General features: G+C 35.2%; 3 protein-coding genes across 6 annotated transcripts; all 3 read right to left on the reverse strand.

Moving 5' to 3' along the window:
- Positions 1-1,049: 1,049 nt before the first annotated feature.
- On the reverse strand, positions 1,050-1,811 carry LOC132038593 (putative late blight resistance protein homolog R1A-3). Its single transcript, XM_059429248.1, has one exon. The coding sequence runs from the start codon at positions 1,672-1,674 to the stop codon at positions 1,063-1,065; it is 612 nt and encodes a 203-aa protein (XP_059285231.1). The 5' UTR covers positions 1,675-1,811; the 3' UTR covers positions 1,050-1,062.
- On the reverse strand, positions 1,728-6,597 carry LOC132038590 (putative late blight resistance protein homolog R1A-4). 3 transcript variants are annotated; one of them, XM_059429243.1, is made up of 3 exons: positions 5,315-6,451; positions 2,640-3,613; positions 1,728-2,510 (listed from the first exon to the last, which is right to left on the reverse strand). In XM_059429243.1, exons 2-3 carry the CDS (start codon positions 3,552-3,554, stop codon positions 1,728-1,730), a joined length of 1,698 nt encoding a protein of 565 aa, XP_059285226.1. In that variant the 5' UTR covers positions 3,555-3,613; positions 5,315-6,451. The 3 variants fall into 3 exon arrangements, with proteins under 3 accessions (XP_059285226.1, XP_059285225.1, XP_059285224.1); XM_059429242.1 differs by lacking the exon at positions 5,315-6,451 and adding an exon at positions 6,469-6,597 and having other exon boundaries at positions 1,728-3,613; XM_059429241.1 differs by having other exon boundaries at positions 1,728-3,613.
- A 598-nt stretch (positions 6,598-7,195) lies between these two features.
- Positions 7,196-15,103, reverse strand: LOC132038591 (short-chain dehydrogenase TIC 32 B, chloroplastic-like). 2 transcript variants are annotated; one of them, XM_059429245.1, is made up of 9 exons: positions 14,846-14,990; positions 12,244-12,892; positions 9,958-10,189; positions 9,783-9,862; positions 9,391-9,544; positions 9,231-9,309; positions 8,821-8,905; positions 8,689-8,735; positions 7,196-7,637 (listed from the first exon to the last, which is right to left on the reverse strand). In XM_059429245.1, exons 3-9 carry the CDS (start codon positions 10,143-10,145, stop codon positions 7,464-7,466), a joined length of 807 nt encoding a protein of 268 aa, XP_059285228.1. In that variant the 5' UTR covers positions 10,146-10,189; positions 12,244-12,892; positions 14,846-14,990; the 3' UTR covers positions 7,196-7,463. The 2 variants fall into 2 exon arrangements, with proteins under 2 accessions (XP_059285228.1, XP_059285227.1); XM_059429244.1 differs by lacking the exon at positions 12,244-12,892 and having other exon boundaries at positions 14,846-15,103.
- Positions 15,104-15,416: the final 313 nt, after the last annotated feature.

Consider the following 15,416-nt stretch of genomic DNA (forward strand, 5'->3'; position numbering starts at 1 on the left):
CAGTGATGGAAAGTGATAGCAGTCCTTCGAGTCCATTGATATGCATCTCAATTTCCGAAGATTTGGTAACCTTCTCATTACTTCATTAGGATCCATGGCACGATCTTTGTCATAGATAAGGGAAGGGGTGGAAATGGTTTGCATGTTTTCTAGTCGGATCAAGTTCCATCCGTTATAGCCATCCCAACCAAAAGTAGCACGTGCTTCCACATGAAGATGTCTCAGTCTAGAAAGTGTCCAAATAGTGTATGGCAAACAAACTTCACCTCTCAAGGCTTTGAGAAGAAAAGTTTCAAGGTACAAGAGTTTAGATATTGTTCGTGGGACAGACCTCATGGTGCCCCGAAGAGCTACGTACCTTAATTGGATCATTAGCTCAATATCTTCAGGAAAAGAATCTCCAACATTAATGCATCCCAAATCCAACACCCTAAGTAATCTAAAACCAATACATATAGGGGAGATATCATACGGCTTTGTCATGGATATGTCATTAATGCCAAAGAACAACAAAGAGCGAACCCGTGGTCCTGAGGACCTAGACTTGACAAAACTCTCCCTTTGAGAATAGATGCACAGCCGACGTTGAGTATGTATAGTACGTGGCTCTTCAGGAGATAGAGAGTATATGGACTCCAAAATATCATCTAAATCATCACGGAAAGTGCGTTTATCCTTGTTACATATAAGCTCAAAAAAGTTCTCTTCTTCAGCTTTTCTCTTGCAATATTCCCGCAGCAGATCATGAACATGGCAGACTTTCACGGAGCCATTGGATCTCTTTCTGGTAGCCATTACTAGGTTTCTTCCTATCAAGTCCTTTAAGTAGTTCTCTGCTATATCCTCAAAGCTCTTTCCATATGTTTGTGGAACAAACCCTTCCGCAATCCACAACCATATCAATTTCTTGATAGGAATGAGGGGATGCTTTAGAAATTCACCAAAATAGAGAAAGCACGGTTTTAAATGATCAGGTAAATGCTTATAACTCAACTCCAAAATGATTGTGCACTGATTGCACTCATCAACAATATATGAACTTATGCTCTCCGCGACTTCCTTTCACCAAACCTCTTTCTTTTCTGTTCTAGCCAGAAGCCCAGCTACCAGAGTAACAACAAGAGGAAGTCCTAGACAACCTTTTGCAATTAGCATTCCTAGTTCCTTTAGTTTTTCTGGGCAGCAATCTGTTGGAAAAACCTTCTTACGTAATAACTCCCAACTTTCTTCAACAGTGAAAAAACGAAGAGGAGTGGGATGATTGTCAGGCTTCGTATCAGATTCAATTTGTGAAGCCAAATCTTGCAGTCGAGTTGTAATCATTATTCTACTACCATTATCATCATCTGGAAATGACCTCTGCAAGTCATCCCAAGCCTTGATATCCCAAAGATCGTCTACGACAATTAGGTACCTCTTCCTCTTTAACTTTCTATACAACAGTTCAGCTAAATCTGCATCATCTTTCATTTTAGTCGCTTCATCAGCATCCTCGAGAACTTGGGATAAAATCTCCAAGAGCAAATCTTTCCTTTTATATACTTCAGAAACATAACACCATGCACGTTTGTCAAAGTAATTAGAAACCTTTTCATCATTGAACACTTTTTTTGCAAGAGTGGTCTTGCCAAGTCCAGGCATTCCAACAATTGAAATTACATCACGCTCTGTCATCCCTCTGGTAAGGCCATCAATGATATTTTCTGCCACGTCATTGAAACCCACCACTAAATCATCATCATCGATTGTTTGAGCATTAGTTCGTGATGATACACAGCTGGAAACCCCTCCAACATCACAAACCGTTTCAAATTTTGGTGTTGCAGATATGTCAACAACTCTGCCTGGACCAACTTAAGTTGTTCTACAATGTCAGACATCTCAACCACACTACACCAGATGTTCCGATCCATAACCAAAAATGAGTCAATAGCATATTCCGCCTCATAGGCCGCTTGCATAACACGTGCCTTCAGATTCTTTAGCTCATTGTTCTGCTTGATAACATCCCAGAGGTTCTTCTTCAGATACTCTAATGTGTCATGCACTCTTGCAATATGATGTTTGGGGAAAGGAACCAGATCAACTTTATGGAGGAGGAGTTCTTTCAGATTTCCTAAGAAGGAATTGAGAAAGCCTAGGTCATTAGTCTTGGGGAACTTGAATGAACCTCTTCCAAAAATATCTCTGGCCAATGTCTTCATGATTCTAGTTCTTTCTAGAAAACCAGAAGTGGCTAACTCCATTTTGTTCAGCATGTCTTCATTCGATTCCTTATTACTGAGTGACATAATAAGTGATCCGACCATCTTCACTGTAGCCCGCCCTTGTGTGAACAAAACATTTAGTTCACTTCCAAGAGAACGGCAGTCGTCTGGTGCATTAAGGAGAGCTTGCAGAAACACCACTTCCTCATAAAGAATTTGAATTCGTTCCTTCAAAGTAGCCATCCACTTAGGTCCCGGAAGATCCATGAGATGCACCTCTGCCTTGATAAGCGTGATTTCTTCCTGCAAAAACGTAAGGCGTCCGGTACTATGTCTAGCAACTTCTTCATCCACACCATCTGTGTAAAGGAAGAAAATCGAGGGAGTAATATTACGGGCGATTGATGCAATATGTATCAGTATCAACTTTACCAACTCAGGATACTGCTCCGGAAGATCTGAGAGATAATTTTTCAGAAACATCAAGTCTTCAACAAGGCCATTGATATTATAGTTTGAAAAATAGTTTACTAGCTCTGCAAGAGTGTCCAGGAGAAAATCAAGAAAACCAGCATCAAGTTCTTCCACTGCTAAAGTGTTCTTCTGACAGGGAATATAATAATGAATGACATCACAGTTGATAGGAATGATTCGTCGAACCAAAGAGGAAATGGCATCATTATTAGTTCCGCATTCAGCTGGTTCACTTGCATTGCCAATAAAACACCTATAAGATAGATGTGCTGCATCACTGATCACATCCGATGCATGAGCCAAAAGATCTTGAAATTTCTCATTTTCAACGGACAGCTTCGCTACAAACCTTAAGAAATTCTTCAGGAATATTAGCTTTGTTTCAAGAGTTATAATTTCCCCATTCATAGGAAAATAAGCTGCGATACATTCCCTTAAATCCTTTAAATTTTCCAGTACACAATCAGTGAATTCCACAACAAATTTGTCACAAAAAAGTGAATGAGAAAAATTTGAGATCAAAACAGTTGCATAGACCTGTGTAATTTCTGCTTTCAAAATATTAACCTTTTCCATGGCATTGGTAACCAGTTGAGCCATGCTAGTAGGCATGTTTCCATTTATACTCTTAGTATAGAGAGATTGAAAATCTGATTCCGCATTTCGCACCAGACCTTCCACATGCATCAACACACTTTTTGATTCGCTATCCTCAACGTACCGACAAGCTGAACACATAAGGAAAGTCCTCAGAAGCCTTAAATCCATTTTAAGGGTCTGGATTTGATCATCCATCTCAGAAGGCGAGACTTCATGACTGTCTACACAATATTCCAGACATTTCAAGAGATCATCAACAATACTGTAGGCCATCCCTTTGTCCTTGCCGCTATCTTCTGCTGATTTTAAGCAGAAGCTTTAAACACAAAGTCCTGCAAGTAGAAAGATTTCAGGCCAGCTACCTGAAAACAATCATGAATATGCTTGCACAAATATAGTTAAAAGGAGAAGAGAGACTAGATACAGCAAAATTCAATATTCTGTTATTTATTAGTATCTTTTTTTTTTTTTTTTTTTTTTAAATGGCCAGGTCGGCCTTGCATTCCACCTTGCGAGGCGTAATCTCTCGCCTCGGTGAGGCGTAAGCCTCGACGCCCCATGGGGTTTTAATTTTTAGTATTTTATAAAATGATATAATTATAATAAATATTTTTAAATAGGTGAAATAGCGTAAAAAATTGAAGAAAATTATAAATAAGTGATATATATATATATATATATATATGCTCCACCCCCCCCCCCCCCCCCCCCCAAAAAAAAAAAAAAACTAATTAGAACAATCTATTATACGCTACTTACAAGTACAAGTGACTGCTCGTTACTTTTTTGAAATAGTAGAAGACAAGATAAATAATTGAAAAAGAATACATATATATATATATATATATGCTCCACTCTCACAAAAAAACTAATTAGAACAATCTATTATACGCTACTTACAAGTACAAGTGATATAGTTACTTTTTTGAGATAGTAGAAGACAAGATAAATAATTGGAAAAGAATATATATATATTAGGCATTCTAGCAATAAAAAAAGGTCTTGACTTTTAAATTTAATGTTTCAAAACATTTGAGTAATTACATGTTGACTTTTGAGAATTTGGGCATTATATTAAGGACTTATTTAACAAATTTCGTTTTAGTTCGAAGAAGTTTTCTGGGCTTACGCCCCAACACGCCCCAACAAAAAAAACTCGCCCCAAACGCCTGGGCGTACGCCCCGAATTGCTGGGCGTACGCCTTTGGAGACTTTCGCCCCGACCCATCGCCCCGGGGCATTTTTGGTACGCCCCGCCCCAGGGCTCGCCCCGGGACTCGCCCCGAAAACGCCTTTTAAAACACCTCCCACCAACACAGATATCGGGTATTACCAAGTGCACATAGCCGAAGGAGATGAGCCCGAGACCACGTGCGTAACGAGGTATGGAGCGTTTCAATGGCTCGTGACTCCGTTCGGGTTAACTAATTAACACGCCATCCAATTTTTGTACTCTTATGAATAAGATTGTTCTTAGTGGTTAAGCCGGGTGAAGATCTTGCTTCCAAGTCAGAATAGTATATTGAAACATATTTCAGAGAAGATAACAACTAAGGCTTAGGCAGATGGAAAAAAAAATCTAGGATTTTTATCAGTAGAATTTGAACCTGAAACTCATGATTCTCCTCCACTTCATTGAGTAGTGACTACTAGGCCACACCATTGGGTGCTATTTATATCTTTGACAACTAGGTAAATATTTATTCACTAATTTCACCTTTCCTTTAACATTACAATGTACATTCTAAAAAAAAAAGTTGATAAATCATAGCATACTGATGAAAAGGAAAATACGCAAGTACTCAGAGGGGGATGTAGCCTTTTGGTTATGGGTCCATCTGAATCCATGACGTTCAACACGAAGTGTATATATATATGTGTGTGTCTAAATCTACTAAAATCTCAACAAATTGTAGATTTGAACTCATAATATTAACAGTACAACGAGTTCAATGCCGAAAATGTTAAAAGTTGAACCCATTAAGTTTAAATCTTAGATCTGCGTTTGTCGGTACTAATGTTTATGTACTAACCTGGATTCAGATGATTTTTCTGTTTGCTCTCAGCTGATCATGTAAGCCAAACAAATATTCTTTTTTGGCTGAATTTGTAAAATGTCCAAAAATGGAATCAATTGAAGAAAACTGAGAAAGAAATTTGATGTGAAAGATTGAAAAGCTGTAGTTGACTTTTCTTGAAGTAATGAAATCAAATAGTGAGCCAGTGAGTCCAAAATGCCTCGGTATAATTAATATCCAATTTTTTTATTCATCTTTTGATTAAACAATTTTCTAAATGCAACGAATCCAAGGCTGCTTTAGTGTTTGGTGAAAATTGACCAACCAGTTCATTCCATTTTTCGAATTGTCTTAAACAATTAAAATAGATCTAATGCATATGCTAAAAATCTGCAAAAACCAAGCTACATTTGCGATAAATCTAGCAAAACTATGAACTATCTGCAAATGCACAAGCTAAAAGGAAGGAATTTTCACCAAGGGCATATCCTGGTCACTTGCTAGGTGCAGTTAATTACACTACATAGTAAATTTAAGGATTTGTAGGCTATTACGTTCCTTCCATTACAGTCAAATCAATCACGACTAAGTAATTACTTGGTCAATAAACAGGTCAAACTAATTTTGATGTGAGTTCCAAGCGTACCCTAACAAACGCATGCTCATGTGTTCACACATTTTGTTTCTTTCTCACCTTATAGTTGATTCGTGCCACTTTATTACTTCCACCGTTCCCATTTGTGTGACAATGTTTGGTACAGAGTTTAAGAAAAAAAAAGTTTAAACTTTTGATTGTAGGATCATTCGGCGGGTCATATCGACTGTTCATATTTCTTCAATTTCCGCAACTATATTGTTGTCATGGTGACCAGTGGTGGATTAGAAATTTCAACAAGGGGATTCAAACAAATCGGAAGAAGGTAATAGATGAGATTTGTACATATGACCTAAAATAAAATTTTGAACCTTCTTTATAGTGATATTAGAATCTCCTCTTATCTCAAGGTTATTCGACGATTTATAATATGAAAATAGATTTGTTTTTTCCTATTGATATAGCAAAATTTCTCGTCAGCTTCTCTCCTGATTTTGACTATTTTATCCATAAAGTTTTTTTAAAATTCATAGTGATACACTCAAAAACTAATAAAGGAGAAGTAGCTTCCTACCACCTTCAAGAAGAAAATGAATATTTGCCATCTTTGTTTTAACTAGCTAAGCGTAGGAGGAAAGAAAGGAAAGAATTCCCGTTTAAGATGCTGATCATTGTTACAATGATTGACTCCAGATTATGTTTATCATTGTTACAATGATTGACTCCAGATTATGTTTACTCCTCCTTTCTCACATCCATTGGTTATCTGATCCATTTCATAAAAGGAGTAATTTAACCACTACATTTTGAGAAATTACAAATTATTTCTTTAAGACATTGAATATTTCTACGACAAACATAAGAATCACCTAGGAGCTAATGTGATAGGTTAACACACAATTAGAATTTGCCTACCATAAAACATTGACAAAGTTATCCCATGCAGATTTATTTACGGTGGCTGATAACCAAAACCAGTCCAAAACATAGGCCTTATATTTAATCTTTTTTAAAAAATATATATGTATATACGAATATATTTCTTATATATTGAACCAAAAATTCTGGTCAGTAGAATTCCTCTTTTCCAATTCGACCGCGCGAACCCTAGTTAGATTATGGCATGCTACACTTTTGAGTTATTGCGAGAACCCAAGTACTCTCTTTTGGATTCAGGAAACAACTCGTAAATATCTTTTTTCCTTTGGGAAGAGCTAGAGCAAGAATGTTGTAGCGAAGCTGATTGCAAAAGAGGGGAATCAGCCACATTAAAATTAACTTCTGGGGAGGTACGCTTGATATCCAAAAACTGCTCAACAATAGTCGAATAAGTGGAGAATGTTGGGGAGAACAAAAAAAGTTTGGGTAGAGTCGGATCTAACTGTTGGCTAGGTAAGTGTCCTGTAATAAAAGACATATAGACAAGGCCACAGACTAGAAGCAGAACAAGAAAATCTCAACTCAAACACATTTCTATAACAGTTTCAATAAATATGAATGAAATAACATCTTCTTTCCAGGCTTAGTTTATGAGGAACTGCACTTAACTAATCAAGTCTTTAGAGCTGCTCAAGTCTTTAGAGCTGCATTGATCAAGTTGTTGCTGAAATCCCAAAGCTTACGTGTTAAAGCATCGTCTAGTGCTAGCTTGCTTGGCTCGTACTCGTTGCAATCGTTGAAGAACTTTCCAGTGACCCCCTTCAGGCCTGGATGCAGAGCAACATAGCAAGTTGTAGCTGCCCCCTGTAAAATAGAATCATTTTCAATACCTATTAGTAGTATTTTCCCTTCATAATCTAATGTGAGGCAACATAATTATCAAAGTAAGATTGCCTAGACGTTCATTGGTATTGAACCTTAATTCTAATTTTCTAGAGATATGATATCTTAAGTCTGCTTCTTAAAGGGACTACAACATTTTAGGCCGCGGAAATATGAGATAATAGTAAGTCAGTGATGCCCTTAGATGTTCTGCGGCACGTGCTCCAAACTGATGTATTCAACTGAGTTTATAGTCTTGGCAGACAAGCCAGGGTAATCTTTGAGATTTCATTATGATGGGTATATATCATTGTATTTGTTGGTCTCCAACAAGGAGTTGCTAATAAGCGCGAGTCATCAGCTCGCATTGACTACGTCCCTGCCCTTTGTACCTTTATCCACAAAAATTATATCTTAGTTTTGCTAGAAGAAATTTCATTTTAAGTTGCATCAAAAGTTCATGCAGTCTGCAGATGTTTGGATAACTTTGAAATCATACTCGCTTAGCCAGAAATATCTAATGCTCTAAATTCTCGAATACAAGATTCCAGAGGCAATGCACCGATTTTTGAACCTATCCAGAAGAAAGGTGCTTCTTTAATTTCTGAATGTCCTTTAAAGGCATAGTTAGGAAGCCAATAATGTTCTGTACAAAATGTCTTGATCAATTGGTGCCAATAACTCCTATTCCCTGAAGTATGTAATCCTCTGCATAATTGTAATATAGTTCTACAGGGAAATTTCGAGGCAACTAAGCTAAAAAGAGGGGAAAAAAGAAGAGCAGAGTCCTCAGATCTCCGGTCAAGTTGTAAGAACGCAACACGTGATGTGTGGTTAGGCGCATGTCACGGGGGTGAATTCTGTTACAGATAAAAGTTTTTTCTTTAGTGGAGAATGGCTATTATCCATGAGCTTCAAACTGTGTGCCACTAGCCCTCGAAGATATCTTGATTATAAAAAAAAAAACTAATGTGGCCGTGGGAATATGACTACTATGTGCATTCTATTTCTTGCCAGGAATTTACCCATTTACCTGAGGGACACTCTTCCATAGGAAACTAGAGAAAGCCCTTATGATATCTGTCAGAGAAAATCCAAGTAAAGCTCCAGAAAAACAGGTGTCCTCAAACTAATCTTTTCGTAGAGAGTAATATACAATACATACTCATCATAAGGGCAGAATGTCTCATGAGATTTGTCATTATTAAACCTGGATGCACTGAGTTGACAGTTATATTTGCTCCCTCTTCCTGCATTTTAGGAGAAGATTACATTAGCGTTGCATCAGGATTACATTAGTGTCGCATCAACAGTTTAAACATGTAGATTAGAAGATTTTCACAATTAAACATGGTATTAAAATCGACAAATATTTTGAATTCTGAGTCTCATGACCTATAGTCAAAAGAATTTCTACTTGCTTAGACACTAGCATGTGACGGAGCATACTGAAGACTGACAGAACAAACGGTTTAAGCTTGTAAATGAGACAGTTCACACGCTTCAACCAGTTTAGGTCGTGATGAAAACAGATCCTACTGGCATCTTACAGTAAGAGAAAATTTAGTGAAGTACCTGTAAGCGGCGAGAAAGCTCATTGGCATGTAAAATGTTGGCTAACTTGGATTGACTATATGCTTTTTTGTCGTGATAACTGGTTCGAAGAAACAACAGATGGGAGAAAATTAGAACGAGTAGTCACGGTTTTATAGAAATTGAGTATACTAGTGTATACCTGCTCTTGTCATTGATTTTGTCAAATTGTATTCCTTCTTTATAAGTGAAAAGGTGAGCTAGCGATGACAAGTTCACAATCATACCCTGAACACCAGTAGTTTTTGCTGTTTCCTTCATTTTGTCTAGCAGTAGATTAGTCAAGTAGAAGTGACCTGAAAAACCAAAGAAAACAACATAAAAGGTGTTGCTAATTCTACCCAAACAGACCCAATACTTCTACTCAAACACGTAACTGCTTATTCATAAATTCAGCTGCAGCACTTAAAAGTTGTTGCTTAAATGCTACTTAAATTCAGCTAAACCAAGCGGGCTGTAATACAGCTACCAAAAGGTGCATTTTGAGATAAACAGCGTACAAAAACAACTATAAAATAGTTTGTCAGTGTATACCTAGATGATTTGTCGCGAATTGCATCTCTATACCATCCTCTGAAAGCTGAAATGGACAGAACATGACACCTGCATTATTTCTGGTTTGCAAATTCTCATTAGGCAAACATGTTCTGTTTTTAACTAAAACTCAACCAAAAGGCATATTGGAGAAACATAGAGATCAAGCAATTACATTAAGATGTTGAGAGGAAGGTTAAGTGATTTGAAGTTATCAGCAAATGCCTTGACAGATCTAATTGAGCTCAGGTCAAGTTTCTCAATATCGACACGAGCAGTTTTATTGTCCTTGAGAATAAGTTGTTTTGCTTCATTTGCAGCCTCCATATTTCTTGCTGCAATAATGACATGAACATTCCTCATTGCTAAAACTCTTGCAGTTTCCAAACCAACTCCACTTGCACCTCCTGTACGTCACAAATGCATCATTGTAAAAAAGTTCACTTGAAATTACCAAAAGTCTGGTAAAAACTATACAATAACCATGTACAGCATGAACAGGAGCGTTAGAACAACAGTAAAATTATTTTCATGCGACCTATAGATCACGCGTTCGAGCCATGGAATTAGTCACTGATGCTTGATTCCGGGTGAGCTGCCTATATCACACCCTCTTGGGGTGCGCCCTTTCCTTAGACCTTTTTGAACACGGGATACTTCGTGCGTTGGGCTGTCCATATTGGTTAATTAGATTATCAGGTTTGTTAGAAGCAGATTTTGAAGTATTTACTATTTAGCATCAGATTGCCTGACTTTCCTCCACAGAACAAAGAGAAACTGGATTGTCTGTTTAAAATGTTCAGAGTTCCACTATGCAACTCCATTAGGTTCAGCCAAATTTTATCAATTATATGGAGGTGACAAAATTGGACAAAACATTTTCTATATATAACATGCAAAACGGATTTCACAAAAAGATTCATAATTATTTTTCTTCCTGTCCGGTGATTATAAATGTTCATATAAAATTTAAAGGAAAAAAAAAACATTGTTTTAAAGTTCAAATAAAATTTAAAGGAAAAAAAACATTGTTATAAAGTTCAAATAAAATTTAAAAGGAAAAAAAAAACACTGTTATAAAGTTCAAATAAAATTTAAAGGAAAAAAACATTTTTTATAAATGTCCATATAAAATTAAAAGGAAAAAAAAAGTTTCCATGTGATAAATCGAACCGTTTGTTTCTTTTAAGAAGTCCTTAAGCAACAGAATATAAAAAAACATTGTTATAAAGTTCAAATAAAATTTAAAGGAAAAAAACATTTTTTTTTATAAATGTTCATATAAAATTAAAAGGAAAAAAAAAAACATTAGTTTCCATGTGATAAACCGAACCATTTGTTTCTTTTAAGAAGTCCTTAAGCAACAGAATATACTCCTTTTCGGATTTTTTTCCCCGGAATATTATGATTACACAAATTAATGAATGCAAGACATTGTCTTCCATAGATATTTTTATCACTAAATAAGTAATATATATTTTTACTTTATATTTTACTACTAAAATCATATTACTTAGTTTGATAAAAAATCTGAGAGTAAGTATTTAGCTTCTATTCCCTCTATTGTTCGACAACAACCGAGAACATTAACACTCCAGATCTAGAGTAGTTAATTTTTTATATTATTGAAAACATAAAGAATATATAGATCTACTAAACTTTTATTATTGAAAACATAAAGAATATATAGATTTACTAAACGTTTATTATTAAAAACATAAATAAATCTTTTATTGACGATTGGAAACATAAAGGATATCGATCTAGATCTATGAAACCTTTATTATTGAAATACTGCTTCACGTTAGAAGACAAGCAACCTTTTTTAATTGGAAGTATTTCCTTGATTTTCCATCCCAAAATGTTCAAAATCTGTGGCCCAATATCAACAATCCTCAATACCCTTTCATTTTTTTTTGTGCGGAGTGCTCTTCAAATGCATTGGGTCTTTAATTTTTCCCTCTCAAATTGGTGATCTTTAATTTTTGTCTCTTTCGCCTAAAAAAAAAAAAAAAGAAGATAATTTCACAAGGCGGAGTTTTGTAGCAAAGTTAGGCCTTAAGGCAGAGTTTTGCTTTCAGGTATAAGTCAAAACTCCGCCTTAAGTCAAAACTCTACTTGATCAGGCAGAGTCAAACTCTGCCTGAAGGTAAGACAGAGTTTTGCAGGCAAATCTCTGCTTGAAGAATACAAACTCTACCTTGCGAATTTTTTTTAAGTTTTTGACTGAGCGGGGATTCGAACCCAAAACCAAGAGATTCTAACGAAGGGCAAAAATTAAAGACCACCAATTTAATGGCCAAAAATTAAAGAACACCCCAAAAAAAGGGCATTCCTGCGAATTGCCCAAATTGTTTTCCTAAGAACTTCATATTAATACTAATATTTTATCTAAAACTAGTCAAATATAGAAACTTTTTCTAATAAACAAGATAGAGATACACGGAAGAGTGACATATACCTAAATTGAGGACCCTTCAATAAGAAGAGTCAAAGATGCTAGATTGGTCAGGATGAGTGTTTGGATAACAAAGCTAGCTAGCCGAGTAGTGTGAAAGGTATCGTTACGATAAACTCAATTTGTCCAATAAACAACTTCGAGGCTGCCCATGATTTAGTACGTAATAGGGATCGGTGGGGATATTTTTCCTTCAACCAACGGTTCATTCACTATGAACTAAAAAGTGAACAAGTTAAAAATTACAGCAAAGTCAACTAAAAGATAATTACAATAACTGCTCATAATAAGTAGAATTAATTATGTGACGAATATGACAAACAACATAATACAAGTTAAATTGCACTACAACAACAACTACGCTTTAGCTATATGAATCTCTACTTTCATTTAAGCTCATTTCATGTCAGTAGCGGCATACTAAACAAAACAATAATATAAAAAATATTTGCACTATCTGTGTGTACAAGTAGTTAAATTACCATAACCAAGGGTGGAGTTAGGGGGACGCAAGGCCGAGGTTCATCAAAACACCTTTCGTTGGAAAATAACACGCATGTTGAATCCTCGCGACTTGTCAATTCACGTGTTTACCTTTTTTATATCTTGAATCCCCTTCTAGCTTCGCCACTTATCATAACCAGTGGCAGAGCTACATATACCGAAGGGAAGTCAACTGAACACTCTTAACGAAATTTCTAAATCTACACACTATCTATATACATATATAACTTAAATTTTTATGGAAGCAGCTTTATGAATCATATTTTACTAAAAGTGAGAAGCTCCTACCTTCAAAGTTAGATTACAATTTTGCCCCTCTTGTATAACAAAATGCAATAAAATTATCTAATTCATTAAATATTAAGAAGTAATATTTCAATTACATGAAAGTTGAATCAAACTTTTCAAGAGCAGTAATGAATTTTAAACTGCATTGAATCAAATCAGAAAAAATTTCTATTCATTTTCTATGATTGAATTCCACGGTAATCTGATTGCTCCCTTGAGCTTCCACTAGCTATTAAAGTCATCGTTTCACAATCTTTTCATATTTTATGTATTGATAAAATGCATAATATATTGCCATTTAATATCACTTCTTTGTGTCTTTGTGTCAAATATTTATCCATTGTTTAAATTATATCTGCCATAAAAAGGGGGTGCTCAATCATATAAGAACATCCATATAAAACTTAAAGTCATTTTTTTCCTTGAATCAACTACAATTCCAAAAACATCTTTGTATAAAAATGTAAATATACATGCTAATAAAAAGTAAAATAAAAAAATCAAACGTGAGACATCAGCTTTTGATTTTCTCTAGTACAATGTATCTAAGCACTAAGCTTATATAATTAAAGCAATTTATTTCTTTTGAGTAATGGATACTAATGATGTTTAGCTTTTATTATATTAAAAATTGTAACCTTTCAAAGTGTAATGAGTAGAGCTATTATTATTCAAACAAATTATAACGGCAATCATGTTAATGAATTATCTCATCAGTCCAAGAAAACCAACAGATGCACTTCTCTGCATTATAAAGTTGTTATTTCATGAGAGGAAAGAAGCGGAGGGGAATAAGCTTTGCTTCACAAAATGGGATGGAGTTAGAATTAGCTAAGGCGAAGCTTGAAGTCAAGGAAAATTCATGAGGCGGGAGAAGCTGTATACAGAGCAATGATATCTAAGGTTGTACATATATTTATTAGTCTTTATATTTTTCCAACATTTTATTTAGTCTAAATTTGATTTGCAGAATTCTAGATGATATCTGGGCCATATTTCATAGCATATAAATACAGTTGCTTAAAAATGATGTTCCTTCGATATTTCATCATTTGTTGACAAAATTCAAATTTTCGAGTATTTGATTTGATGTATGCATATACGACATCGAGAGATATATATACTCTTTTTCCTTCATTAGGATCTTTTTCCCAAGGGGTTTTTCCTAGTAAGGTTTTAACGAGGCATACTATCTATCAATAGACATCTAAGGGGGAGTGTTGTAAATATTAATATTAGTTAGTTGTGGATGTCCATAACTACTAGGTGTAATTCCACCATTAAGTGTAGTAACACCACCCATCCACTACCTCCTCATTCATCTCCCACAACCCCATAATCTTCCCCACCTTCTCATCCACTACTTCTACTTGAGTTATTCCTAATATAATTGCCCCAATCTTCTCTATATATGATTATGTTATTGGAATAAAATTGCCCCAATCTTCTCTATATATGATTATGTTATTGTATCGCTTCTTCTCTGGTATATGTATCAATGTAGATGTAAATACATGAAGATAATTGACCAATTAGAAAATTCTCAATTTTGGAAAAAAAAAATAAGGCATTTCTTTTTAGTAATTTCTTCATGGATAGAAAAACAACTAAATATTTAATGGATTCTTCCATCGTGTCAAATATTTCTTTAAGTTCTTTGATTTATTAGAGAAGTATGCAATAAGATGTTGGATCTCTCAAATCCAACATGTTTTTATGTGATGTTCTCAAAGCTTTTGTAATCTTAGAAAAAGGGTATACGCACAACGCGCGTGCCGAGAGACTAGTAGGACTAAATATGAAGTAAAAAAACCTGTAACAATGGCTGTGAGATTGGCGCCATCAATGCCATGAGTGACCTGCTCAGCAGTAGAAGCTGATCCAAATCCACTTGGACCTGGTCTTCCTGTTATCAACCTCAACATTTTTCTCACACTAAATTATCCAAATTAAAGATATAGTGACACAACAAAAGTTCAAACAGGGAGGAATAGAAGAGGCTCAAGAAGAAACCAGTTTTGGTTCAAAATATAAAGAGTGATTCTTGAAGAAAGATAGTAGTAATTAATTAATTAATGAGAGAAATGACAAAAATGATCCCTTATGTTTGAGGGTAGATTCAAAATAGTCTTAAGTATACACTGGACAACTTTGGTCCCTTAAGTTTGCTAAAAATTAATACTTTAAGTCCCCCTCAAACATTTATCAAACTTTGTCTATTAGATTTGCCGGGAACAATGAAAAAAGAAGTTTTAACAATAACACCAAGAAAGTCCAATCAAATCCTAAAATATGCAGTACAGAAAAAACTGTAGATAGGAAAAAGATATTAAAAATATAGCAGAAATTACATCTCAAAAAGCTGCGGTAGACTATAGAATTAA

This window comes from Lycium ferocissimum, chromosome 11 (genome assembly GCF_029784015.1).
Source record: "Lycium ferocissimum isolate CSIRO_LF1 chromosome 11, AGI_CSIRO_Lferr_CH_V1, whole genome shotgun sequence".
Taxonomy (NCBI): Eukaryota; Viridiplantae; Streptophyta; class Magnoliopsida; order Solanales; family Solanaceae; genus Lycium; species Lycium ferocissimum.